This window comes from Suricata suricatta, chromosome 13, assembly GCF_006229205.1.
Source record: "Suricata suricatta isolate VVHF042 chromosome 13, meerkat_22Aug2017_6uvM2_HiC, whole genome shotgun sequence".
Taxonomy (NCBI): Eukaryota; Metazoa; Chordata; class Mammalia; order Carnivora; family Herpestidae; genus Suricata; species Suricata suricatta.
In genome coordinates this window covers 26666208-26692479 of record NC_043712.1, presented here as the reverse complement: position 1 = coordinate 26692479, position 26272 = coordinate 26666208, and the positions used below count along the sequence as shown (strand labels likewise).

Below are 26272 nucleotides of genomic sequence, written 5' to 3'. Positions count from 1 at the left end.
GCCACCAGACCTTTTTGCTTATAAATTCTAGGAGGATTCTGGAGAGGGACTTTTGGGCCTAGGCAGCTTACCTCAGCCATCACCTGCCTTATGGCTGGAGTGTCCGGTGTATATAGGATCTTTCCAACAAGCAGAGGCTTGAGAGCTTTCCATATGATGCGGGAAAGAGGACTGGACTCCAAATTCTTCATCAAATCATTGCAATAAGGGGCTATGAAGAAGACAAAGACAGATATGCACATGCTTGGTCATATACTTGTAGGAACAAGGGCTTTGGAGCTAGCCAGATAGTCCTGGGTTCAAATCCCTGCTCTACCACTTAATAGCTATGTAACAAATAGCTTCACCTGTCTGAGTCTCAGTTTGCTCCTCTATAAAAATAAAGTTACTATGTACTTGGCAGAGATGTGGGGAGCACTGACCGACATTACCTGGAGAGCTCCTACAACAATGCTTGACAAATAATCAGAGTCATTTATAAAACTGACGGTGGATAACTCACAACTGAGATGATCTAGAAACATGTTTTCACCATGCACACTCCTGCATAGATGCATACTCATACGCCAGCATTGCCAACTTGTTCTCTTTAAAAACAGAGAGCCGGATTTAGAGTTTAGTTTTCAAGCAAAAATAAGACATTTCCCTTTGATAGGTCCCATCACAAGTACATGTAGTAAATGTAATAAAAACCCCTAACTAGAAAATCCAAAGTTATAACAGACAGCAGCGCTGGGTTATCCAGAAGGGCTGGATTTTTTTGTTAATTTCATTCTGAGTTCCTTTAGGTACCAAGTATCCTCTACATGCTGTGAAGAGGCTAGAATTTAAAAAAAGAAAAGAAAAGAAAAAGGATGTGCTTACAGTTGTATCTGCTTTGCGAATGAAAGTTCCCTGGGGTTGACTTGCAAGTGAGGGAGTGGAGCGGAAGGCATTTCAGAAAATTGCCTCTAATGCCAACCCTTCAGGCTTTGCAAAGCAACCGGGGACGTCTGGAGTGCTTTGCTCCAGAGAAGAAGAAAAGGTTCTTGTGTTACCCTAATGCACAAAAAGCGGCCCCGCTCAGGGTCTGAAAGAAACACCTGTGGCTGGAAGTGGAGAAAGGCTCACTTGCATCATGGTTTCAAGGAAAAGGATGTCATTGTCTAAAACTGTAACACTGGCTCCTTGCTGGCACCAGGCACAGAACACACATCCCCACAAAACCGCCCAAGCGCAAGAAAAAGATATGGAGTTACAAGGTTCTTTAACACCACCGTGCAGCTAAGAAGCAAAAACAAACAGCAGATCAAATGCCCGAGGCTGATGGTGTACACACACCACCATTAACAGCTTTTTCAGAGGCCATGTGGTCTACCAGAAAAAAGCACGGGGCCAGGCAGATCCAAGGCTTAACATGGGCTTTTGTGGGTTAGCTCTGGTGTGGCTTTGATCGAGTCACTCAACCTCTCTGAGCCTATAAAATGTGGGGTTATACAACGTTCCTCGCAAGGTTACTGTAAGGGTTAAATGAGATAACTTCAGCAGAATGCCCAGTGCACTGGAAATGCTCCCTAAATGTTAGCTTTTATGGCTGTCCTTCTGTAATTCTAAGGTTTTTATTATAAAGCATGGCTGGGAAGGGAAGGGGGAAGAAAAAGTAGATCCTTGATTTCTCTGGGAACTCCCCTCCTCCATCCTCCAAAAAATGGGGGAGGCTGGCTTTCAATCACTCATGCACTTGATAAACACGATGTACCTGAGATGTGCCAGGCCCCATTCAAAGAGGCGGGGACAGTCAGCTGATAAGGACAAGACTCCTCTAGGAGCTCAGTCTGGTGGGCAGAGACTCCTAAACATGCAGCACTGGGTCAGAGGATAAGGGTAAGCATGAGGGACGAGGGACACAGGACTGAGTCTGGAACCAAGGGGGAACTGAGGCGAGGACCGCCATCTGCACAGACACTCACTTGTAGAATTGTCATAAAAGGTGCCAGCATCTTCCTCAGTGCCGTTGCCTCCAAAGAGGGCTTTGTAGTTGTTGTCCTCGTACCAGTTGAGGGACTTGATCTTCAGGCCCCCACCCTCAGGATGGCCACACACAATACGGGACACAGCCTGGTAGATCTGCGTGGAGGAGCTGGAACTGTTCACGCTGGTCAGGAACATCACCTCCTGCCGCATGTCACTCCAACTGTTCATGCTGAACAGCTGGGGCCAGGGATGGGGAGGGAAGAGGGAGTGGACAGGGTGGGGTGGGGGAGAGAGGAGGGAGGGGAGAGGGTGGGAGGGGGAGGGACGAGGGAGGGAAGAGGGAGGGAGGAAGGTGGGAAGGGGAAGAGAAGGGGGAGGGAAGAGGGCGAAAGGAGAAAATGGCATAGCAAGGTTTGGGGGAACAGAGAGAAAAACACGTCTTATTTTCTTGACTTCTCCAAAGCCATATCCCAGAACATCTTATGCCCTCCCCTCTTAGTCTTATGATAGGATTGCCAGATACTTGTGACTCCCCTGGTGGTCCAGGGTCCAGCAGCAGAGTTATCAGAGAGGCTGTCTGAAATGCACACCTAGATCTATCCAACTACAATTCAAATCTGCAGTTTCACAAGATGCCCAGGTGAAGGATTCCTATGCAAATTAAAGATCGAGAAGCACAAACTAGAAGTCAGTGAAGCCCCTGGTGATGGGCTTTATTTCCTCTGGATTATCTGCTGGTTTATGGGAGAGAGAAAATGCTTTCTCTGAAAAGCCATGTGTCCAAATACATCCATTAGAAACTGCTCATACCCTCCAGCATGGAACCATTTCTAAAACACCTTAAACTTCCCTGTGGAAACGGAGGAGGCCTCTAACCCTTGGCAGAGAAGGTACTGTGTATCAAGTCCCCGTCCTGGTCTCAGTTAAGCATCGGAGAACATAAGAAGTGCACGGTGGGAGACCCGAGGCTGAATCCCAGCTCCACATCCCATTAGCTCACAGCCTTGGAAAAACCACTTCTCTGAGGGCCCAACCTCTCACCAGGATGATGAAGCTACACGGAGCACAGAGAGGGGTAAGTCACGTGAAGCAGAAGAGGAGGCCCTGCACAGAACTGCCCCTGCACAGGAGGGAGGCGCCCCAGCGGCCAGGGCCCATGTCTGTGACTTACACCCAACGAGTGCGCTGTTTCTTATACAAACGTTCTCCAGCACTTGTAGAGATCTTGGCCCAATTGTTCTTATAATTAAATATTTATCAAGCACTTTGCGTTTCTACACATTTCACAATAAATCAATAATAAATCTTCCTTGAAATGTCACCACAAGTTCTCAGCACCCAGAAGACCGAGCCATAAAGGGGAGAGGGGAGAGGCTGAGGGGCCCTGCCCACAGCCTGTGGGAGCCTGGCTTCCGACACCACGGGCCCAGTTTTCTGTCACACGGAGCCTCCTGGCTGCTCTGTGGAACATGGTCCTCAATGCCGTAGACCCTGACTTTGCCCTCTGCCGCTGGAGGGAAACCAGGCACTCCAGGGGCAGGTCAGAGGTCACAGGCATTTCTCCCTCCAAAGAACAGAGTTAGGCAGCCAGATTTTCCTTACTTTATCTTTTCATAACCCGGATGAGGTATATCAACGAGGAAGGCAGAGGCAGCCAGACCACCTTTCCTTTGGTTGGTGGAGGAACAGCACTGGAGATTTTTTAATGAAAGTAAAAGCCACTCATGTCTCTTTCCACAGGCTGCCCACTACCACCAGACCGCTATCTCCCAACAGAAAGAACAAATTTCTTCCCATATAAAACCAGCACATCTTTGGACAGAGGCACCAGAATGACGGCTCCTCCGGCACCTGTCTTAGGACAAACTCCTACCGATTGTTCTGCACCTCAGCTCCTGCTCCACACTTCCTCTGCGAAGCTCTCCCGCTCACTGAGAAGGGCGGCCATTCATCCCCCAGCCCATGAAAGATGGTGTTAGATAATCAGCTGTGAAGGGAATGAATGGCTGTCCAATCACTTTCTCAGGACCCTGCAGTGGCCCCTTCTTCCCTGACTCCTGCCTAGTCTCCTCTCAGTAGAACAGCCAGAGTGTCAACAGTCTCATACTCCAGGTCACAGTGTGTACTCTCTGCTCCTAACCCTCCACTGGCCTCTCATCTCAGCACAAATCCAGCCTTACCAGTCCTGCATAGTGTCACCCCTCCTTTTCTGACCTCAGCCCTGAGTACTCTCACCTGCTCACATCATCCTCCTTCCTGGGTCTTTAAATACATTCCTTAATCAGGCCCTACACCAGTGCCTTTGTGGACAACACATGGCAACTTCTTCAGGTTCAACTGTCACCTCGTCAGAAGGACTTCTCTAATCACCGCCTCCAACACACACCTTTAAAACAACACCCCATCACCCTCTATCCTTCTGACTCTGCTTTATTTTTCTTCCTTGCGGAATGCCTGCTATCACATCATATGCTGCCTGTTTATTTCTATCTTCCACCACATAAGCTCCACGAGAACAAGAAAGCCAGCGTGCTCAGTGCTGAGACCCTGACATGGAGCGACATCAGGCACCTGGTAGGGGCTGACACAGGTAACTGAGTCGCTGATCCCTGTCCTGCCTTCCCGGTCTCATCAGGCACACCTGTCCTGTCACCCAGATGTGGGGCTCATGCCTGCTCTCACTCACCTAGTTCCTTAAGTCCCCATTTCTACCCAACTGCCGGGTCCTACGATTCCAGATTTCCTTCTTCGAAGGGTATCCAGCTTCCAGTCTGAAGTCTAGTCCAGTTTCCATCAAGCTCATCACACGAAAAGCAGGCTATAGCAGCAAGAACATGCAGTTTGTAGTCCAACGGTCCTGGGTTCAAATCCCAGTTTTTGCTAATTAACTAATCAGGTGACTGGGCAAGTTGTCCAACTTTTCTGAGCCTCAGTGCCACCTATAAAATGGTCACAGTAAGACCCATTTGTCATGCAAGTGATACAGGGAAATCTGGTGAAACTACATGAATCAGCGGAGGTCCTCAGAAATCATTAGCTCCCTTTTCCTTTTCCTTTCAAGGGTTGTGCTTTGGTCAAAACATCCAACTTTCTTTCTAAACACTGAACAGATACACATGTGCATTTATTTATTAACCTCCTTCCATTTGTCCCAGAGAAGTAGCAAGTTAGACAGTAAGTAATTCATGATCGTAGGAATTTGAAGGTGTTGCCATGAGAGGGGCGGGTAGCCCTTGCTTGCCCTGGACGAGGAACAGGCCAGGCACAAGGAGGAAGCTGCCAAGAAAAATAATATATTGCTCAGAGAGTTTCTGCCTCATCAGCAATGGGGACATCACTTTCCATTTTTATTCTTACCCCAAACACAAGGCAGACCCGTGATATAAAATACTGTGCCCAAACCCTAAATTCAGAGACACCTGCCACATCGCAGTCTCTGCTTGCTCCAAGGCTGGAAGGAAGTAATGCCTTGTAACTCAGCGTCCACTAACAGGACCGTAGAGAAACAGCTTTGGATTTGCAGGTCAGTTCCTGGTTTTCTTTCTGCCTCCTGGAAGAACCCCAGGTGACCCAGATTCTCCACGTACAGAGAGGTCACCAGTATTCACAACCAGAAGAACAAATGGTAGGCTGGAAAGGACTTCTCTGGAAAGAAACCCAAAACCCAAGCCTCTTCAGTCAGACACCCACGAGCAGAATTCAAGGAAAAAAGAAAACTGAACTAAAAGCAATACACCGAATTGTCGACATGTGTTTGATCTGTTTTTCCCAAACATCCTTCATTTTCCAAGATGAACATTCAATACTTTTCTCAGAAAACTAAATTTTGATATTTGAAAAAAATTAACAAATACCCCCCCCCCCAAAAAAAGATTAGAGAAGCAACTCAAAATTAAGGCTGAACCAAGTTTAGAAGGTTATTTGTATCTGATATGGACATTCAGGGTTGACTGTTTCTGACCACAGCACCCCTTCCCCCACACCCAGCTCAGCTCCCTACACACTGGGGCTCCAGACAGCTCCTCCTCTCCAAGTCTAATCTGAAACAAGGGTGGGTGCCACCCAGGTGAAACACACACTGGCCAGCAGGCAGAGGAAAGGATAACTGCTTTTGCAAGCACCTACAGGCCACCTGATCTTGTGAACAGAAGATCAGTCTAACACACTGGTCAGTCAACATGCGGACCCGAAAGGCAAACTCAGCTTAATGTTCATCAAGAAAGGACATTCCCAAAGGTGAATCTTAGAGGCCAGGTTGTTTACAGGGAAAGGTCTGAATTAGGGATACACTTTATTCCCTTTAGTTCGTAAAAAGGTGGGCCTCACTCCTGAAAAAGAAATACAGAGGAATGTTTGGTAAGACAAACACAGAGCATGGATGATGATGGGAATGATCCTCTTTACCAAGGAGTCATTAACTACGGGCAGAGAATAACAATGGGAGAAAGTTCTAGACCAAGTAACAGGCCTTTAGCCACAAACTAATTAGCTCTTGTAGCTCTTGAAACATCACTGCATCTTGGTTTCTTCATCTCTAAAGTAAGGAGCTCAAACCAGATAATGTTTAAGATCACCGATGCTTCTAAAATTGTTTTCATGTTTCACATGATATTCAAATCCAAGGGACCCTCTACACCAAACTCAGGTGGAAAGAGCCATTGTAGATGGCCTCCTGGTGTTAGAAAGGCACAACTTACCTCTTGGGCCAGAGTCCCGAGACTATCCATCAAAGCTTTTGTGGCCTTAGTCAGTTCCTTGCTCAGGATGGGAGATGTATAGTTTAGTTCTGTCTGAAATGAGAAAAAATACTTTGTTTCTAGGTTCAAATGTAAATGTGAAATCTCTTTTGGAAATAAACAATTAAAACCATTCACCATCTTGAGTTTAAAACACAAGGAACCCATTCCTAACCAAAGACAGACACTAAAATTATTCTAACTGCCTGTCTGCAAGTTATCTCAGATAAGAATTACGAATCTTTGATGAGTGCCTTTAAATAGTGTAGAAATATGTACTTAAAACTAGTTGATATGCAGTCGATAAAAATATCTCATGCTGGGGATATGTGTGTGTATGTCTAGCCAATGCAACTTTGACCGCAAATTCCCAAATCTGCATGATGCACAACAGAAGAACTTCGAGAAACAAGTTTGTAATGGCTCACATTAAGGAAGAAACTGAAATTTAAAGCTGCCAAAAGCACGGATAGGAGACATTCTCTCATTCTGCTCAGGTCAGCACTATGTGTAACACTGAAATTTAATATGGAATCCTTGTTTTTATGTCTACGTTTAGTCAGATCTCTGTATCTACTCCTGTGTATATTTAATTGCTGTTACAGACCACTTAGCTTCACAACAAATGTTAGAAAATAATTAATTGGGCCCAAGGAAAAGAGAAGTGCGGGCAGCAAGCTTAAGCTAAAGAAGAAAGAACACTGATGCACAGACTCTGAGGCCAGAATTCCAAGAGCTCAGGAGACTGAAAACTGGGTTCTGGATTTTCAGGCTTCCAAAAAGAAAAAGATATAGGGCCAGTTTCATCATTTTTTATTTGTTACATAGAAAAAAAAGCCTTCAGGGAAAAGCCATCTTTCCTTGGTGCTTCTATAGGCACCATTTTCCTTAATATCAGACACCTCTTTAAACTAGAGGAGGCTAGGCCCTTCTGCTATCTGTCTTCTACCAGGGATTGTTGTGAAATCACAGCGTAGACTGCATGGAAAATAGCTGGATGGATGGCACTCGGGATCAGGATCTCAGAAAGAGAGGCCTGGGAGAGTTTCCTTTAAAAAGAATTCCAAACACAGAGGATTAAGTTGGTATCATCATGACCCTCATCATATCCATGCATAATCCTGAATGTACGCTTCTGATAAAATCTGTATAGAGGTTCTAGGAAAGAATCTGCCCAGCCTGACTCATGAGCTTCCCCTAGAATGGCTTGGTCACCAGGGTCCGTTTTCCCCACACTCCCGGGCCTCAGATAGGCCCATGGTTTCCCCTCACCACTGTCCTCAGGTAGGTCTCCGTGATGCAACTCATGGATTACACTAACAGCTGGCTCTTCCGTTAAGTAATTATGAGCAAAAACAAGTGGGACATTATTTTTTTTACTTTCGTACTTCAGGTTCACACCATAACTAAAGGTTATCACCTTAAAAGTCAACCCTACAGAACGTACAATAAGGAAAACTTCTACAAACCTAGAGGTCTTAACTGGAAGGCATAGGATGTGAAGTGTTTTTCTGCTTCCCATGAGGCCCACAAGATGATACATGCTTGGGATTATGTAGCAGAAAACTGCCAAGTTAACTTAACGTACATTTCACAACCTAAAATTTGGGAGCTAATCCGTCTTTTATAAAGTCTCAGTGGAAATAAGATTCTGAAGACTCTTGCCACTCTGTCCCTTCTTCTCCGGTTATGGGGACCTGTGGTGGCTACCAGGCCCCAGGCAAATGACTCCAGTTCCCCATGCTCCATTTCCACAGCCGTGCGGTAGAGTTCGTGATGATGCGTGTATCACAGCACTGTCAAGGACAGTGATTCAGAGGTCATGCGCAGAGCACTGTATACTGCCTGGCACACAGCACATCCTCACAATTCTCAGAAATGTCACCCTTGCCTTTCTCTTCCCTTCCTTAAAAAGTTTACTGCCAAAACTCAAGGGTTTTCCAGTTCTTAAAAAGGCACACATCCTCCCTTCTGCTTCCTGGCTAGCTCTCCAAGAATTGTTTCTCCTGTTGAGGGGCCCACCCCCTGCCAAGCAGAGAGCTACCATTGTCCTCTCAAAGCACGTCAGCCACACCCCATGTGCAATTTCTAACAGTATACTCTTCAGTGCAAGACTAAGACCTAATTCCTGAAGTCTTGAGATGAAATGCTTTTTTCTTCCCTACAATCCCCCTTTTTCCTCAGTGTTTGAAAAACTGAAACAAAAGATGTTAAGTAGATGAAATATATTACTATATTAAGTAATGTTCAGTGGATGAAATATAAATATAGATGCCTATTCATATCACACACACACACACACATACCAACTTGGCCCAAAACTGACATTTAAACTGAAAAACTTGAAGGAAAAGTCATAACCTATGTTTAGGTTGTATATATGTATATATATGTCTATATATATACACACACACACAGATATACATATACACAAGTATAGGCAAACACATTTATCTTAATGCACATGTATGTGCACCTTCTATTTCTAGTGATACTGATTTTACCTTTACAGTAGAGGTATAGTTTTTTCTAACTAAATCTATTTAAGCAAAAGGAAATACTGCATTTACATGGTACCAATGGCACTTGACTACAACCAAAATCAGCACAGAACTGTGAATGACCAGATCTCACTGACACAAAGTGATCTCACAGAGTTTGTTAAGCATGCAGCCTCCCAGCCCTCTTGAGACCTACTGATTCAGATGCTAGGCACGTGAGTCAGGGAGGCTCAGGACTTTTTTACACATAGAGGTTTGAGAACTACTATAGCCCTTGGGCAATGTTCACGCCTTTTTTTCACAGCATGCTTTGCACAAAGGTGGTTGTGCATTCCACATCTGGTCAACACAACACGTTGCTATCTGCTTTGGATGGTGAAAGACTGAAGAGAAGCCCGTCAGTGCACCTGGCCTTGAATGGGATGGGAGATGGCGCCAAATACAGAGAAGGCCAGAACGCCACACCAAGTGAGTGGCTGTGCAGTCGCTAAGAGCAAAAGACCAGGTCTCTAAAACCTTAGCTGGAACACTGGCTTGTTGTCACCAGTAGCAGTCACCTTTCCCCTGCAGGGTACAGATCAATCAGTAGTTCATGACATTTTTAGATTAGTTCTTCCTCACCTGAATGAATATAAACTTGCATAGGTAACAATTTTTTCCATCAGGCTTTTCAACTTAAAGGTCTTAACTTAGGGGCAGGCTTATTCTTGTTTTAAAAGCTACACAGTTCAGCAAAATCCATGCGTGCACAGCATGACTGTTTCATCCACGAGCAACACAGTTGACCACAAACCTAAATCTAAGGACTACATCACATTTACTGTGGATATCAGCCCTTTACATATTCAGACACAAATGCAATACCCCATCTTACCATGTGGTTGCTGTAAACTGATTTAGATTTTGGTCTCTAAGAGAAACATTGGCTAAATCCATCCATAAGTAATAGGACAATCAACATCATTATTAGGATCTCTTTCTACACTAATTGCTGTTTAAGATTAAATGCTCAGTGTTCATGAACATAAGTACTGGCAACCTATTGTCCACACAAACAAATTCACACTTTCAAAGATGTGTTGGTGGAGTTGCACACAGGTGTGGGCTGACATTACAGGGTTAAAAAAAAGGAACACACATAAACAATTCAAATTGAGCACCGTTTAAAGTTCATTTCATCCAGGGATTTTGCTCAGGACTTCATTTTACTTTTCTGTGCTTGGACATTCTAAAATATAGGGAACAGACTGATGAGAATCTGCAAACTTAATAATACAAATTCATGGGAAAAGATGGGCTAATCAATTAGTGTTGCTGGAACTTATCATTCATGTAAAAAAATTAATATTTTCCATCTCACACCTCTATGTAAAATTAAGTTCTTGGTAGATTACAGAGCTAAAAGTAAAAAAATTAAAGTTACAAATATATAGCAGAAAATGTACTTATGAACTTGGGGTGGGAAAGGCCTTCTTAAAATATAAAAAGTCCAAACCAAAGTAGCAAAAATGACTCAAACTTTTAAAAGTAGAAACTAGGCACCAAGAGACACCATAAACAAAGTGAAAAAATAAGTCATAGAAAAATGGATTTTTTAAAATTTAGGTATGGGGCACTTGGGTGGCTCAGGCAGTTAAGCATCCAACTTCACCTCAGGTAATGATCTCATGATATGGTCCGTGGGTTCAAGGCCCACTTTAGGCTCTGTGCTGACAGCTCAGAGCCTGGAGCCTACTTCAGATTCTGTCTCTTTCTCTCTCTCTCTCTCTCTCTCTCTCTCTCTCTCTCTCTCTCTCTGCCCTTCCCCCACTCACACTTTCTCAAAAATAAACATTTAAAAAATTTTTTTAATAAAATAAAATTTCGGTATTAAAAGGGAATACCATGCAGCAGTTAAAATGAATCAGATGCCACATGTATCAATACTGATAAATCCCAAGAACAATGCCAAGTGAAAAAGACAAGCTGCAGGTCAATATGCACATTTATACTACATGCACACTATAAACCATTGCCGTATAATGTTATTAACAGAATGCAAATACGTGTACATGGTATCAAGCATAAAAACATGAACTCCAGGATCGTGATCACCTCTGAGGAAAGAGATGGGGATACACACGTGGCACTGAAGATACCTGTCATGTTTTCTTTCTTGAAAAGGAATCTGAAGCAAGGCAAGCGATGGATGATGATACAGGGGTGTTCTTTATAACTATTCTGTGCCTTTTTGTAAGTTTTAACTATTTCATACTTTTCTTTTTAATTAAATGAAAGATAAAAGAGGGAGAAGGAGGAAAGGACAGAGAGTGGGCAGGAGGGAAAGAAGGCTAAAAAGTGTAAGTTGGCTTGACTATCTATCCAGTCATGAGAGATGTCTAAATTCCCTAAAAAAATTAACCACAGGAAACATGCCCTAAAACCAAGCCACAAAAAAAGTCTGAAAACCATGTGCCTGCACCTACTATTAACTTGGCGGTCTCCTGCTAATACTTGACAAAGGCAGACAGACCTTGCCAACAAGTTTTTTCAAACAGTTCCAGTAAACGATTTACAGTTTGGAATTCCTACTATTATTTTCCTAAACAAAAATATTCCCTTGGCTAGGAATTCCTGTAGGTCCCCCACTGACCACAGGAAGCAAGTGATTTTCTTGTATGAAGAAAGAGAGGGTAAGAGCAAAGATAAAACCTTTAGCGAGGGACTATATGACCTGGGTGGAGCTAACCAGAATTCATGTATTATGCATTACTTTTAGATCATAACTCAATACTGTAATATTACGGGAAGAACAGACAAATGCGTATTATATTACTCAAAGGTTCCCACCCATTTCTGCAAAATGTGTTAATCACAAGGCAACATTGCCTAAAAGCATGACATTATGAAGTGCTGGCCCAAGAATGACAAAGGCCATTGTGTCCCATCTTTTCTGGGCCTGACAGATGATTTCATTATAGTCTTTCATCCTACTAGCTTAAGTAAATTGTAAAAGACTGGAAATTAAAAAGGCAGTAACCTAGCAAAGAGAATTTGACTTTAATTTCTGAGCTGGTGTTTTATTTCAACTTAGCATCCAACATAGCTCCTACCACAGAGTGAGATGGTACCCAGGAAGAAACACCAAAAACAAGAGAGAAGCCCAGGAGATGGTCTGGTTAGGAGTCCTGCCTCAAAGGGCATTAAAATTCGCCTCATCAAGTCACCCACCCTATGGAACCTTTGGGTGGGTTCCCTTGCTCTAAGGATGAGGCCCAGTGGCCTTACATAGCTCCTCAAAGTTCACCTCAGTGCATCTGTGGTCACCTCCACAATATCATCTTCCTGCTCCTTCTGCCATCAAGCTCCCCAGAGCTTCATCTGCTCTCCTAAATAGCACCTGCTTCATATACAAACCATGTCCTCTGTCTGGAACTTCTTCTTCTCCCTGTTATTTACCTGGGTAACTTTTATTTCTTAGGTCCCAACTTAACAGATGCTTTCTTCTTAATCCTCAAAGACTGGGTTAGGAGGGCCCCATCAGGGCCTGTGTAACGCGCAGCAGAGGATGCATGTGCTCAATTCCTGGCCTTTCCCATCCACTGCCTGGCAGCAGGGAAACAAAGAAAGCCTTGCTCACCACTGCCTCCCTGGCCCAATGCATGGCACAGATCAGGGCTTAATATTTGCTGGATGAATTAATTTAAGTGTTTGCTTACAGATGATCATTATACAAAATAAATACTGGGAGAGAATATTATCAATGCATCGTAAGTCATAGCCAAACAGAAACAGAAGACAGAACATCTGTGAAATTAAGTATAATTGAAAACTCTTCTCAGTTTAAAAAATCTTATCCCCATCCAAATTTTTCAAGCATTCTACCACCAAATAATGTGGGTATATATGTATTTGATCAAGATTTTCAATATAATGCACAATTTTATTTTCCTCCTGCAAATGCATGTTTTGATGGGTTCATTAGGACGTTTCAAACCTTCCTTAAATTCTCTCAAAGTAGGCTAAAAATCTCTACTTCACTTTGCCCATATTTAGAAAATCCAATTCAGGGCTAGGACTATATGTTTTAGCTCAAATTGAAAATAAATAAGCCAGATATCAGGCACAAAGACTATACTGCCCAGAAGACATCCTATCTCTTTTCAATGATTTACATGACAATAAAGTTTTCCTTTGAGGAACATTTTAGTATCTCTTGTCAAAGTAAGGAACTATAAAACTCCTATCTGAAGGAGAAACTAATCTTTTAAAAACAATTCAACAATATAAATATTAACTTTTAAATGTGATGTGTTTAGTGCATTAAAATACTTTTTGCAGTTTCTAAATGGGTAAATTCATCTACTACCACAGAATTCATGACCAAAATAAAACATAAGCCTTTAATTAAGAAATAGAGTGAAGGCTGAAGGGGGAGGGTGAAAAAGGAAGGGGAGTGATGGTCATGGAGGAGGGCAGTTGTGGGAAAGAGCACTGGGTGTTATATGGAAACCAACTTGACAATAAAGTATAATAAAAAAATAAATTAAATAAAATAAAAGGAAATAGAGTGTATTATGCTAAGAGAAATAAGTCAGAGAAAGACAAATATTAGATGATTTTAGTCATGTGGAATTTAAGAAACAGAACAGATAAACATAGGGGAAGGGAAGGAAAAATAAGATGAAAACAGAAAGGGAGACAGACAGTAAGAGACTTTTAAATACAGAAAACAATCCAAGGGTTGTTGGTGGGATATTGGCTGGGGGATGAGCTAAATGAGTGATGGACATTAAGGAGGCTACTTATTGGGATGAGCACTGGGTGTTATAGGAAGTGACGAATAACTAAATTCTATTCCTGAAATCATTATTACACTGCTAACTTTTATGTAAATTTAAAAAAAATTAATTTAAAAAAAAAAAAAGAAGGAATCTAATGTCCCAGGTTGGGGAGGAAAGTGGAGAAGAATGGCACTTTTCAAGGAAGAAATATAACTGAGGCAGAAATGTCTACACAGGTAGAGTTGAATAGTCCTATTAACCCTCTGCTAAATTCACCAATTTGGCTCTGTTTGTGTGTTCCTCTTTGCTTATAGGAATTAAGTAAACACATAGTCTTGAGAGTCAATCCTTGAGGTATGTCATTTACTGTTTACCAAATGATAAGGATTGCAGCTGACTGCCGGATGAAAGCATGTACTGAAAACAGGTTGGCAGTACCATCAAACAAGGCCAAGCAAAATCTGATACCTCCCACAAACATCTGAGTTTTATGCAGAAGAAAAGCAGCTTTTTCTCCTGCAAAAAAACTTCACCCAAATGCTTTAAGGGCTGGATGTGATAAGTTCAAGTATGTAGCCCCAAGAGCCAAGCACCATCTATATTCTAAGTCTTTGTCTAAGGATCAAGAAGTCGCTAAACAAAGTGCTTTCAAGACAAGAATGCCTTTGTTCACCAATTCTCCATCTGTTCCTTCAATCTATACACAGCCCAGCAGTGAGATCACTGGTCTTTTACGGACCTCAGGGCACCACTCACTTTACTTCCTTTGTCCCATGAACTTAGTTCTGCCTTTGCAAGAATATGCTGCATGCATCAGAAGACATGTGAACAGAACTCTTTGTTCTATAGAAACAAAACTTTCCCTTTCAGGGTAAAGGTATCATCAGAGGTCAAGACCATCTAATCACATGGTTGTGCAGGACACAGGTTGCTAAGATGGAGAGAAGTCCATATGCCTGTCCTTCCTAACTCAAGAATCAGACACCTTTTTCAGGTCACCATGACAATGGTGAGCCAAAACCAGAAGGCAAGCCTACCTAACCCCACACTCTTTCCACCATGGCTTACAGTGTCTCGTGCTGGCAAAGACTGTTGTCAGGGAGCTGCCAGGGGTTTGTTAGTGAAATTGGGATGGGAGGACAGCCCTCGCTCTACAGATCCAGGACCTGAGAAGGATTCCTCAAATTCCCAATGTCAGCCTGAAAGTTCGTTCTCAGGGCCCACTAGAATGAAAGTTCCACATGCACTCGTTTGCCCTGTTTGTGGCTGAAGCTTTGGTGCCTTGCGACAGTCTTGTAAGTCATGTCTCGTTCAGAGACGTTCTACTGCCCAAAGTCACTGCTATCTTTGGTTTGTGCATTAAAAACCCTAATGGGTAGTATCTATTATGCTTTGGAGTCACTCTCAGAATACAGGCAAGAAAATGTAGAGCTGAAGAGGGGTTAATAAAAAGGCAAGAGCACTGAGGAAGCACTTCAAAGACATATTGAAATACACCTTTCAGTTAAAAGACATCTGTGGCAGGATGAGAGCTTGCCCCAAAGCAGTCCACATCCTAGTCCCTGGCACCTGAATATGTTAGATCACATGGTAAATTTTACTTTACAAATATAATTAAAGTTATAGACCTTAAAATAGGGAGATTATCCTAGTTTATCTAGGTGAGTCCAATATAATCACACGAACTCATAAAGGGAGAGAACTTTCTCTGGCTAGAAGCAGAGAGATGTGGCAGAGAAAAAGACAAAAATGTAAAGCAGGATGGGGTCTCAACCCACTGTGGCTGTAAAAGGGGCCACATGAAAAGTCATGAGAAGGAATGCTGGCAGCCTTTAGGACCAAGACCTACCTCTAGCTGACATCAAGCCAGGAAATAGAGACCTCAGTCCTACATCTGCAAGGAACGGGCTTCAGCTAACAACTTGAATGAGCTCAGAAGCGGAGGCATCCTCAGAGCCTCGAAAAAGGAACACAGCTCTGTTAACCCTTTGATTTCAGTCTTGTGCGACAATAAGGAGTAGGCCTAGGTGAATCACACTATGCCCAGACTTCTGGTCTACGGGATTATGAACTAATAAATTCGTGTTGCATTAAGCTGCTAGGTGTGTGGTTATTTGTTACAGCAATAAAAAAACAAACACAATCAGCAAAGGCCTTGACAAGAGAAGCAAATAAATCCGTCTGGGCAAAATTTGCTGGTCCACTAATATGCTCCTTCTTGCAGTCCAAAACAGATTGGAGGTTACTGGAAGACAGCAGAGAGAAGCCCTCATATAGATTCTTCCTGTCTGGGAAAGGTAGGTGCTACTTCAGGAAGGACCCACAAAGAAGGCAAGGGGAAGTTCACCTGCCTGGCCAACTAAAACAGCCAAATCCACCTTGCTGAGCAGTGAGACAAAAAAACGTCACTGCTGGGGCGCCTGGGTGGCTCAGTTGGTTAAGTGTCAGACTTCAGCTCAGGTCATGATCTTGCAGGTCAGGAGTTTGAGCCCCACGTCGTGCTCTGTGCTGACAGCCTGGAGCCTGCTTCAAGTTCTGGGTCTCCCTCTCTGCCCCTCCCCTCTTTTCTCTCTCTGTCTCTCTGTCTCTCTCTCTCTCTCTCTCTCTGTCTCTCTCTCTCTGTCTCTCTCTGTCTCTCTCTCTCTCTCTCTCTCTCTCACACACACACACACACACACACACACACACACACACAAATAAACAAACATTAAAAAAAAAAGAGGTCACTGCTGGGTGGCTACAATCCCCTCCTAGAGGTTATTATCTCAACAGTACAAGTACTATGAATGCAAGTCTCCCTTCATAGATGCATGTATCCTGGAGATATATTTCATGTATCGACCTATCCTTGTAGCATCAGATGTCATCTTTGTGAGGATCTCAGTGGAGTCCAGCTCCTAGAACATACCTGACACATAATGAACTCAACGTAGTTCAATAAATGAATAGGTTTTTAAATTAAAAGAATGCCTAATGGAAACCACTATTAATCACAAGAGAACTTTAAGGATGCAATAGCATTCTGACATCCAGTGTTCATTTTCATGCAAGGTATAAATAACTGAGGTATATTCATGAATAAGAATCTACAGGGTAAGAAGCCTTGACAATATCTAGGCAAAGAATAACAATTTTCACTGAAATGTTCTTCAGGGCTACTTTGTTTGGTAGGACAGACACCTAACACAAGAAAATTTTTGTCTTGCCAGCAATTGCCTTCAACATGAAAACAGTTCTATCAATGATTAACTTCTATTTATTGAATACTTAATGCATGCCAGACCCCTTGTCATGCTCTTCATATGCATGACCAATAATTACAACAAAGGGTAAATTAGATTATCTGTATGTAAAAGAAGAGGAAACTGAGGCTTACTGACACTTAATTTATCCAAGGTCACACAACTGGTAAAACTGCTGAGGCCACATTTGAACCCAGATGCAGCTGACCTCAACCCCTTGTCCCAGGCCACTCTGCCACACTTCCCTACTCTGTTGTCAAAACACTGTTGTCCAGAGGTCATCAGGAGACAGAGGGGGCCCAGGAAAAAGAATACTCTTGGCTGAAAAACAGGGAGCATCCACACCACCACCACCACCATCATCACCAAAAAACAAACAACAACAACAACAACAAAAGAGGAGAAATGTTTCAAAACAGGTCTTCCCTGAAAATCTGCTTTGGGTATAGAAACACAAATTGACACCTCAGTTTCTCTCCCCCCAACGCTGGGCCTGGCATCTGATTGCTGCTCCTGTTTTGTTTCTTGGCATGATTAACTGCCCATGTGCAATGATGTTGCAGGTCACATTCATCTACCATCAAAATGGTTGAAATGTCAATCAAGTGGCAGGAGTAAAAGGCTGCTTAATGTAAATCAAATATCAATTCCAGGGCTCCAATTAAGGCCCTGTTTAACTCGAGAAATGAGTTTCTGGGTTGTGCACACAGTAAGTGTTTAATGATTAAACAGAAATGAAACAATGAATGGGCACCAATATAAATTATTAGGACTTCTAAAAGCACCCATATTTCCAAAATTTGCATCATCCTGGCTGAAAGGGTGGACATTTCTGTCTTTAGTGAAATAAAGCAAAACAGCCAAAACTGTACATGGAATGGTCTACCATTTAAAATCATCTTTCACCCTATATTTCTCACAATGCAACAAGTGCCAGCCAACAGGTTACGTGTCTGCATAAATGAGCTTATGTAGCCAGAGGCCAGTTATCTGGGACCGCAAACATCCCCATTCAGAAATCTAGATCTTACTTGAAATTATACTATAGAAAATATTAACCATTAGAATACCAGACCATTGAACAAAGCAATGGTCTGGTATTTTTTTTAAGTGGAACAGAATATACCACTACTAGAATAAAACAAAAACAGATTTTAAGCATTAGGCCCACGCCCTTGGTATCAACTGGTTCACTATCAACCTTGCCACAAAAAAAAAAACCCCAAACTCACCCATTTTTTTCCTATTACTTACTTAGGCAGAAGTTGCAGCATCATAGAATCAAGGAGGATACAAGAACTTAATTTTTTTAATTTATAAAAAAAATGTGTTTATTTATTTTGAGAGAAAGAGAATAAGCAGGTGAGGGGCAAAGAGAGAGAGAATCCCAGGCATGGCACTATCAGCACAGAGCCCCCATGTGGGGCTCAAACCCATAAACTGTGAGATCGTGACCTGAGCTGAAACCAAGAGTCAGGCACTTAACTGACTAAGCCACCCAAGCACCTCAAGGAGGTTACAAAAACTTCTTGATGGTCAGTCTAGCACGTAAACCTCAGGAGAGGTTTCTAAATGTCACTTTTTAGGGTACGATCTAGGCACAGGGTCCAGACACCAGACATTCTTAGTACTCTTGAGAGAAAGGATCTCCCTATAAAGAAATCAAGCTTGCACAAAGTCCCAGAGGATTCTGATTTCTTCTTATTATAATGAGGAACATCTCTTTTCAGGCACATCCTTCTTCCAAGACGCTTTCCCTCACATTAAGAGATTCTACTAACAGCTCAGGGTGCTATCTGGTGAGGAGGAAGCCAGAACACTGGAGGCTAAAAGATGTTGTTGGAGAGGCAGGTCACAACAGCTCTCAAAAACCCGAAGAAATGCACTGGTTCTAGAACTATACACAACTCTCTGCTGGCCACAATGCTCAGCTTCTTCTGTATTCTTTGATGAAGAATGAACATGTGCGCTCTCAGACTGCTTCTCTGATCAGACTTTGTTGCAATTTCTTTTTTCTTTAAATTTAATTATGTCATTTGTTAATCTAATGATTATGGGTGCTCCCATCCAATTCCAAGGTTTTCCCACTGTGACAGCTCACAGTGTCTCCTTGTTGATATGCTTTTTAAGAATGGATGTCTATCTTCCCATCAATGATTTTTGAGACCTTTTTTTTTTAAATCTGGAGAACTCTTTCTTCAAATGACCTCTTACAATCTCAAATTACAATATTAAAGACAAACACAACATAAAAAATAGGCTTTCTCTTATTGAAACAGGCACAAGGTTTAGACTCACAGCCATATCCACCTCATTCTTCCCCTTTTATCCTTTAGGAAAAAGCCCAGAAGTTTCAAAGAACAGAACATGACTGAGCTAAATTATCTCTCAAACTCCCAGCCAGCCTGATGTTTCCACAAAAACAAAGTTATGTTGTCCAGGGAAAATGTTCACATTCCAAAAGCATTAGTGCCTGAAGCTTCTCCACTCGGCAAGCATACTCACCAGGATCGGCTTCAGGATGTCCATGTTGGAACGAAGCACTCGCTCCGCTGCATCTAGTTCCTCCCTTGGCAAGCTGCAAAGTGTAGAAACTTCTTGGTCACCAAGTTGAATCACCTCTTCTGATTCTGATCCACTGCACAGACTGGTCAAATGTAACTGGTAGCCTTGCAAAAATACCTGGAAGCATTTCATGCAAAGAGGGTCAAGGGAAACCGGACTAAGAAGATGGGGTGGCAGGCCAATACAGCTTTGAAGAACAGACACCGCTGCAACAGTCCACCGCATCAGATCTCTTCACCCAGCTTTGGAATGCATCCAAGAAAAACCCAACAGAAAACTTAAAAGCTTGAATGTTGTGTTTGACTCATCATCTCCCACACGCTTGTCCTTGTGAAGGGACATCCTGAGTCCCAACTCTTTTTCTCAAAAGTGGGACACATGATTCAGCAAATCGGAATTAAGTGTCCAATCTCCTGATACCACTTTTATTAGAGAAAAATACTCATTATTTTGGAACTTACGAGATCTTAAACTGGGGTTGGACCAAATTATGAAAAAAAAAGCATTCATACTATTTATTTGTAGGTATAGCTATATCACTGACCCAAAAAACTATGTTGCAGCAATTTCATAATTTGGAACTCTTCATTTGATTTGCCCCAGAGTACCAGAAAGCTGAGCCTCTTTGTCATCTCATGGAAGGCCAATTCTAAGTCATTCTGATGTATTTGTTACAGCCCTGGAGAGCCTTTCCTCCGCCATATTTTGTTTACTTAATTAGCTTTTCTGGGCCTCAATGACCTGCCCTTCTTCATACAAGGTCCTTACTGTCCAAGTAGACAGCAAATTCAATAAGAGGAGGGGCTTGGTTTTCCCGTTCACTTTGTGTCCACAGTACTGAAACATTATAGACATTAAATAGGTGTGGAATGGATGGATGATGCAGACTCTGTATTACTCCATTATTACCTCTCCTGTTAGTGTAAATTAGTGCATCATGACATGCTTGAACTGCAATCTAGAATAAGTGATGGGCCAGGAGCCTCTCCAGGCCTATGCAGCATTCTAATGCTACAGGGCATCTGGCCTGCCATGGCTGCCATTAAGTTTCCACCTACAGCCAGACACCCAAGTTTTCCTCCTTTCTCTAAGTAGTCCTTGCTGTCAGCCTACCTTAGGTATCCGTGTTTGAGAGCACCGACTACAGAGACCCTGATACAATGTAAGGACTACCTCCAAGCATAGGACATCCCTTATTTTAAACTGACCTGATGAGACAGAGATGAAATTGGCAGGGGAAAATGGAAATTGTGCTAAATGCAACTGTTTTCACAAGCCTGCTGCCTTTGGCCTATCTCCCGACCATGCAACTGGTAAACGCAAGGCATTTTTTCCTTGTTTCATAAGGGTGAGCAGTAAGCACATTTTTCTTTTTTTTTTTTTAACATAAAACTTTTATTTATTTTTTTTTGGTTTTTGTTTTTTGTTTTTTTTTTAATTTCTGTCCTTGATGGAATGTATTAAATAAGCAAACACCACCAACAAGCAAAACAAGTACTACAATGTAAAAATATTTAAAAAAATTATAACCCTCTCACATGCATAAATGAAAGGTTGCACACAAAGAACTCACATCTTTTCAAGCTTCAATAGTAAATATGCTGCTACTATGTATTAAATACTGCATGGTTTGCCCAAGCTAAGATGAAACCACATCATAAATCAATAAGCATTTTGCATTTTCTTTCATTATCTACTCAAAGTCATGCCTACTGCACCTCTAAACATTTCATTAAATCCAATGATACAACAAACACTCCCAAAATAAACTTAGATTGTATTGCAGTTTCACTTAACAGTATATAAAATGCTGTGTTGTGACAGGTATCAATTATCCATTAGATACTGAATCAATTTTTCTTAAGCACTACTAACTGCTAAGCACATTTTTCTAATTTAAAAAATTCTACATCACATAAAGCGAAGATCTTTTTTTTTTTCAGGCATAAACATTTCCAATGCTTCTGCTTATTGTAAAGATAAGTTCGTCTGTAGACATGAGACAGGCTAAAGAAGCAGTGCCTCTTTCTGCCAGGGAATACACTGGAAAACTGTCTCTGAAAATCGAGACCCATGCAGTCAGGGTCTGTTACTCATGGTGCAGGAGCTGCAGGATATCCAATTATGCCAACGGAAGGGGAGTGAGAATCTAAGGTTAAGATTCTATATAAACTAACATTACTTCCTGGTTTTATGAATTAAGGGGAAAAAACCACTTTCTCCTTATAGATTTTTTTTTTGGTCCATCATTAAAAGAAGCATTAGCTTTTTAAAATATCCTGTCTTAAATTTTATAGACAGCTGCTTTGAACAATAGTCCTCAACTCTGGTTACTGTCTCAGAACTGTGAAGAAAAAAAAGATTTTTAATGTTTAATTCATCATAACTTAAATTCATCCCCCACCCCTTTAGGGGGAAGTTATCAAAAAATGCCAGTTGACAGGCAGGAAATCAGTTTTATCTCAACCAGCTGGCCCACGACGCCAGGCTGCACATTCCGGTCTCTGGATGCCCAGCCTGGGCAGAGAAGTGAAATCTGGTGAAGGTGAAGTTTAGCCAACAACCTCCTTCAGCACCATTACAAAGACAGGGCCTCTTAAACAGTGTAAGTGCCATCAGCTCCGCAAAGAGGCCGAACCTTACAGCTTACCTTGTGGAGACGAACATCAGCCCCCAGCATTTTGTCCACAGTAGGCTTTGGCAGAGAGAGGTTGTAAGTCAGGAATCCAGAGAAGGTTTCATTGTCCACTAAGAAATCCTGAAGTTTCAAGCCTGCTGAGAAATAGTATTTTATTTTCATTTAATAAGTTAAAAAAAAAACAAGTAGTCAGCACGATGGGGCAGATTAATGTTGATGGCCTCGTTTTATTTTTTTTAATTATTTTCCTTCTTTGTGTGTGTGTGTGTGTGTGTGTGTGTGTGTGTGTGTGTGTGTGTTTAGAGAGAGGGAGCATGCACAGGCATGAGAGTGGACGGAGAGAGGGAGAATCCCAAGCATGCTCCACATTCAGCAGAGAACCTGATGTGGGGCTCAAACTCACAAACCATGAGATCATGACCTGCGCTGAAATCAAGAGTCGAAGCTTAACTGACTGAGCCACCCAGGTGCCCCCCCTCCCCCAATGGCCTTGTTTTAAACAAATTGATAACCACAGGCTTCTAGGCTTCTGGCTTAAGCATACAGAGGAATGACGTTGAGGGAGCTTTGCTTTACAGGAGAGATGAAAAGAATGTCTTCTGAAGATGTGTAGACCCACACTCAGCGTGCGGTCCTAGCCTCAAACAGCCCTCAATGCTCCACAGGCTCACACAGCCTTTCCTTGCTTTTCAAGGAAAAAAATCCAAACCCTTTAACTGATCTCGCCCAACCTGTCTAAGATTTGTGAAACTAACACCACTGCTCCTGTCTCCCCAGTGCCATCTCAGCTAAAAATCAGAGATATTTAAAGTCTTAGTCCCACAAGCCCCAGGGGCTGATTTCCTCTTGTAGCAGGAAGGTTGTTGCCAAGCTTGTGTGGGCATCAGAATCACCTGAGGTCTTTTTAAAACAGATTACCAGTCCCCACACCCACCCCAGAGTTTCAGATTCAGCCAGCCCAGGATGAGGCCAGAAAATTCACATTTCCCTTGAGCTTCCAGGTGATGTGGAAGCTGCTGGTCTGGGCCTCACACTTTGGGAGCCGCTGGTGTGAAGTATTACGCATATCAAAGCACTTTTACAGATGTGGTCTCATTTTAATTCCAACTGTGCAACACATGATACAGAGCTCCAAAACCCAGTCTGCTAAGCTTTAAGAAAACACAGCATATATTTAAAAATCTACCCTACTACATGACTGGATTGGTGTAGGCTTTCATAAAGAATCCCTTTAAATAATAAACCCTCTGGGTACATTCTGGTAATTAAAGCAGAAAAAAAGCACTGACCAGAAAAGTCCTAAAGTTTTGTCCCTGGAGTTGGGAAGCTGTGCCTAGTGGCATCATTTGGGTATTTGATATCATCTTTCTGACCCTCAGGCTTCTTCATCTCCAGAATGAGAGGTTTCTGACCAGATGACTCGGAAATGCTACAGTTTTCCCTGTCCTGTTTCATTGCCCACTTCTCCTTCTGCCCCAGACTCTTACTAACCCAACTTCCTTCAACAGAGAAAACCAGCTCCTCACAACCACGTGACTAGGCAATGGTCATTCGCAGACTGCAGCCCACAGGCCCAGGCACCAACAGACCTCTAGGGGGCAAACCTTGCAAACCCAATCATTCAACTGAAAAGAAACAGAGGTGTGACCTGAAAATGGGGCTACAGTGTGAGGCTTAAGGAAGGCAGGAGTTAAAACTGGGAGTTGAGGGGGGGTCATGAGCTGAGATAAAGCGGGAGGAAGGCACAAAAGCCCAACCAGACTCTCATCATTGCTGCCTGATCCAGGAATGTTCTTAAGCAAACTTTAATAATTTAGAGTTCTAGAAAGGATAAACTAAGCATGAGTCACATCTTCCCATCTCTAGAGAAAGGATTGCTGGGTTACACCTGCCAGGCTAACACCTACTTATTCCTCGTCACACATTCAAGAGGCTGTTCTTTGCCCAGCTAGTGTCCCTCCTCAGAACAGGTGCTCCTGCAGATGGCCACCAGCCGGGTACTTTCATAGGTGCACCTGCCCAGTGCTCCCCGTCACATAGGACACTAATTTTGTTACTGGAAGGTTCACTCCTACAGTGGTCAAACCTCAGAACACCTAAGATTCACTTAGGGAGCATATTAAAATGCAGTTTCTTGGGCCCAATTCCTAGAGATTCTGAAATAACAGGTCTACAGTGGAGCCTAAGAATCTCCATTTTAATAAACATTCCTTGTACTTCTAATGCAGGGAGTCTGGGGACCATACTTTAAGGAATATTGCTGTATTTGCATATTATCTCTGCTCAACTATGCCCCTGGTATACAAAATATATGTCGTTGCTCCACTTAGTGTGGAGCTTGAACTCACAGGAGTCCTGTGCTCTACTGACTGAGCCAGAAATGTGCCCCCAGAATATGTGTTTTATCTCTGTATTCCTGTGCCCAGATAAGAGCTTGGCAAAGAATTACTGGGTCGTTACAAAGAATGATGGCTAGATAAGAAATAATAGGAGGTGGATTAGGGCAGGGAAGATTCCAGAGGTATCTGAGCATGAGCATCACAGATTTCCTTTCAGTTGAGCCGGTTCAAGAAGGGCGCAGCAGTGTCAGGACAATGCCCAGGCTATACCCTAGGAGTAACCAGGACCCCTTTCTTAATATTCCCAGAGACACAAAGAACATCCAGATGTTTACCCCCTGCAGCAGGGGTAAACAAGAAGAAAGGCAGAAAAGCAAGTGGCTTTAATTGGAGCCTAGCACAAAAAGCCAGACACTGACCATCGTGGAACAATGGGGAAAACACCACAATGGTGGTCAGAAAACCTGGGCTCCGTATCCATTTATTTGCCAGGATATTTGACCTAAGCTGTATCTCCACTGCCTTACTTATAAAACAAGGAGGAAAAAAAGACCTCTCTGAGTCCTGGACAAAGCAGAATATGCACGAGCTGACCCTCACTGACCACATAGACCACAAATTCCTCCCAACTGTGAAAAGCCAGAGTAGGACGTGGATACTGTGCTAGGGAACTTCACATCAGCCTCCTCCCTCCAGAGCAGGGTTGCTAAAGTGAGGGAGGCTGGCCCAGGCTGCACTTGCAATGGGTCTAGGTCATAAGCAACACTCTTGAGACCAGCAAGTATGCTCAGTGTGTTTATAAGACTCGTCTGTTATGTCAACAGGCTCTGAGAATGAGAACAGCTGGATGTCATCTATCAGTGAATCCCCTGGATGAGACAGAAGAACCAAGAGGCCAATTAAATAGTCAACAGCCCTTGGCAGTGCACGTGCACAGGGTGGTGAGGTCGCTCGGTCGGGGAGCAACAAGGAGGGCCAAAGATCCCTGGCTACAAAGAACTCGCCTTCCAGTCACATGCGTACCACATATGCGGACTCATATTCACACACCACCACCAACAGCTACAACCAGTATGGACAAAGAAAGGCAATGTGGTACGAAATGCTGGTTCTCAACCTTGGCTCTGATTAGAAATGAATAGGTAGTGTTACAAAAATCCCAATGCCTAGGCTACAGCCCCCCAACATCTAATCAGAACCTTTGGAGCTGACACCCAAGTATCAGAATTTTCTACAATTCTCCAGGCAATGCTAGCTGAGTTTGAGAAACAATGGAGTGGTAAGAGAGATCAGGGATGTGGGACCAGAAAAACCTAATTTTGATGCTGGCCTCTGCTGTTTATTGACTGTGTGTTTGATAAATGCACTTAGTCTTCCTGAGACCAACTTTTCTTACCTAAGAAGTAAGGATAACAGGATCACCACCTTTCCAAGATAAGAGGATTGGAGGTGTTCACAGGTAAAGCATGAAAAGTGAATAATAAATGGTAATAATTTTGTGATTATTGAAAAGGGTGTTGTTTTTTTCACTTGAC

General features: G+C 42.8%; 1 protein-coding gene across 1 annotated transcript in view; it reads right to left on the bottom strand.

Annotated features, from left to right (window-relative positions):
* The window catches only part of ABCA1 (ATP binding cassette subfamily A member 1), a 128189-nt gene that overhangs the window by 53691 nt on the left and 48226 nt on the right, over window positions 1-26272 (bottom strand). Inside the window, exons 6-10 of the mRNA XM_029919638.1 lie at window positions 22411-22532; window positions 19701-19877; window positions 6651-6743; window positions 1950-2190; window positions 72-211 (exon numbers count right to left, since the gene is read on the bottom strand). Coding sequence (XP_029775498.1) covers window positions 72-211; window positions 1950-2190; window positions 6651-6743; window positions 19701-19877; window positions 22411-22532 — 773 coding nt within the window. The remainder of the gene's footprint in view (window positions 1-71; window positions 212-1949; window positions 2191-6650; window positions 6744-19700; window positions 19878-22410; window positions 22533-26272) is intronic.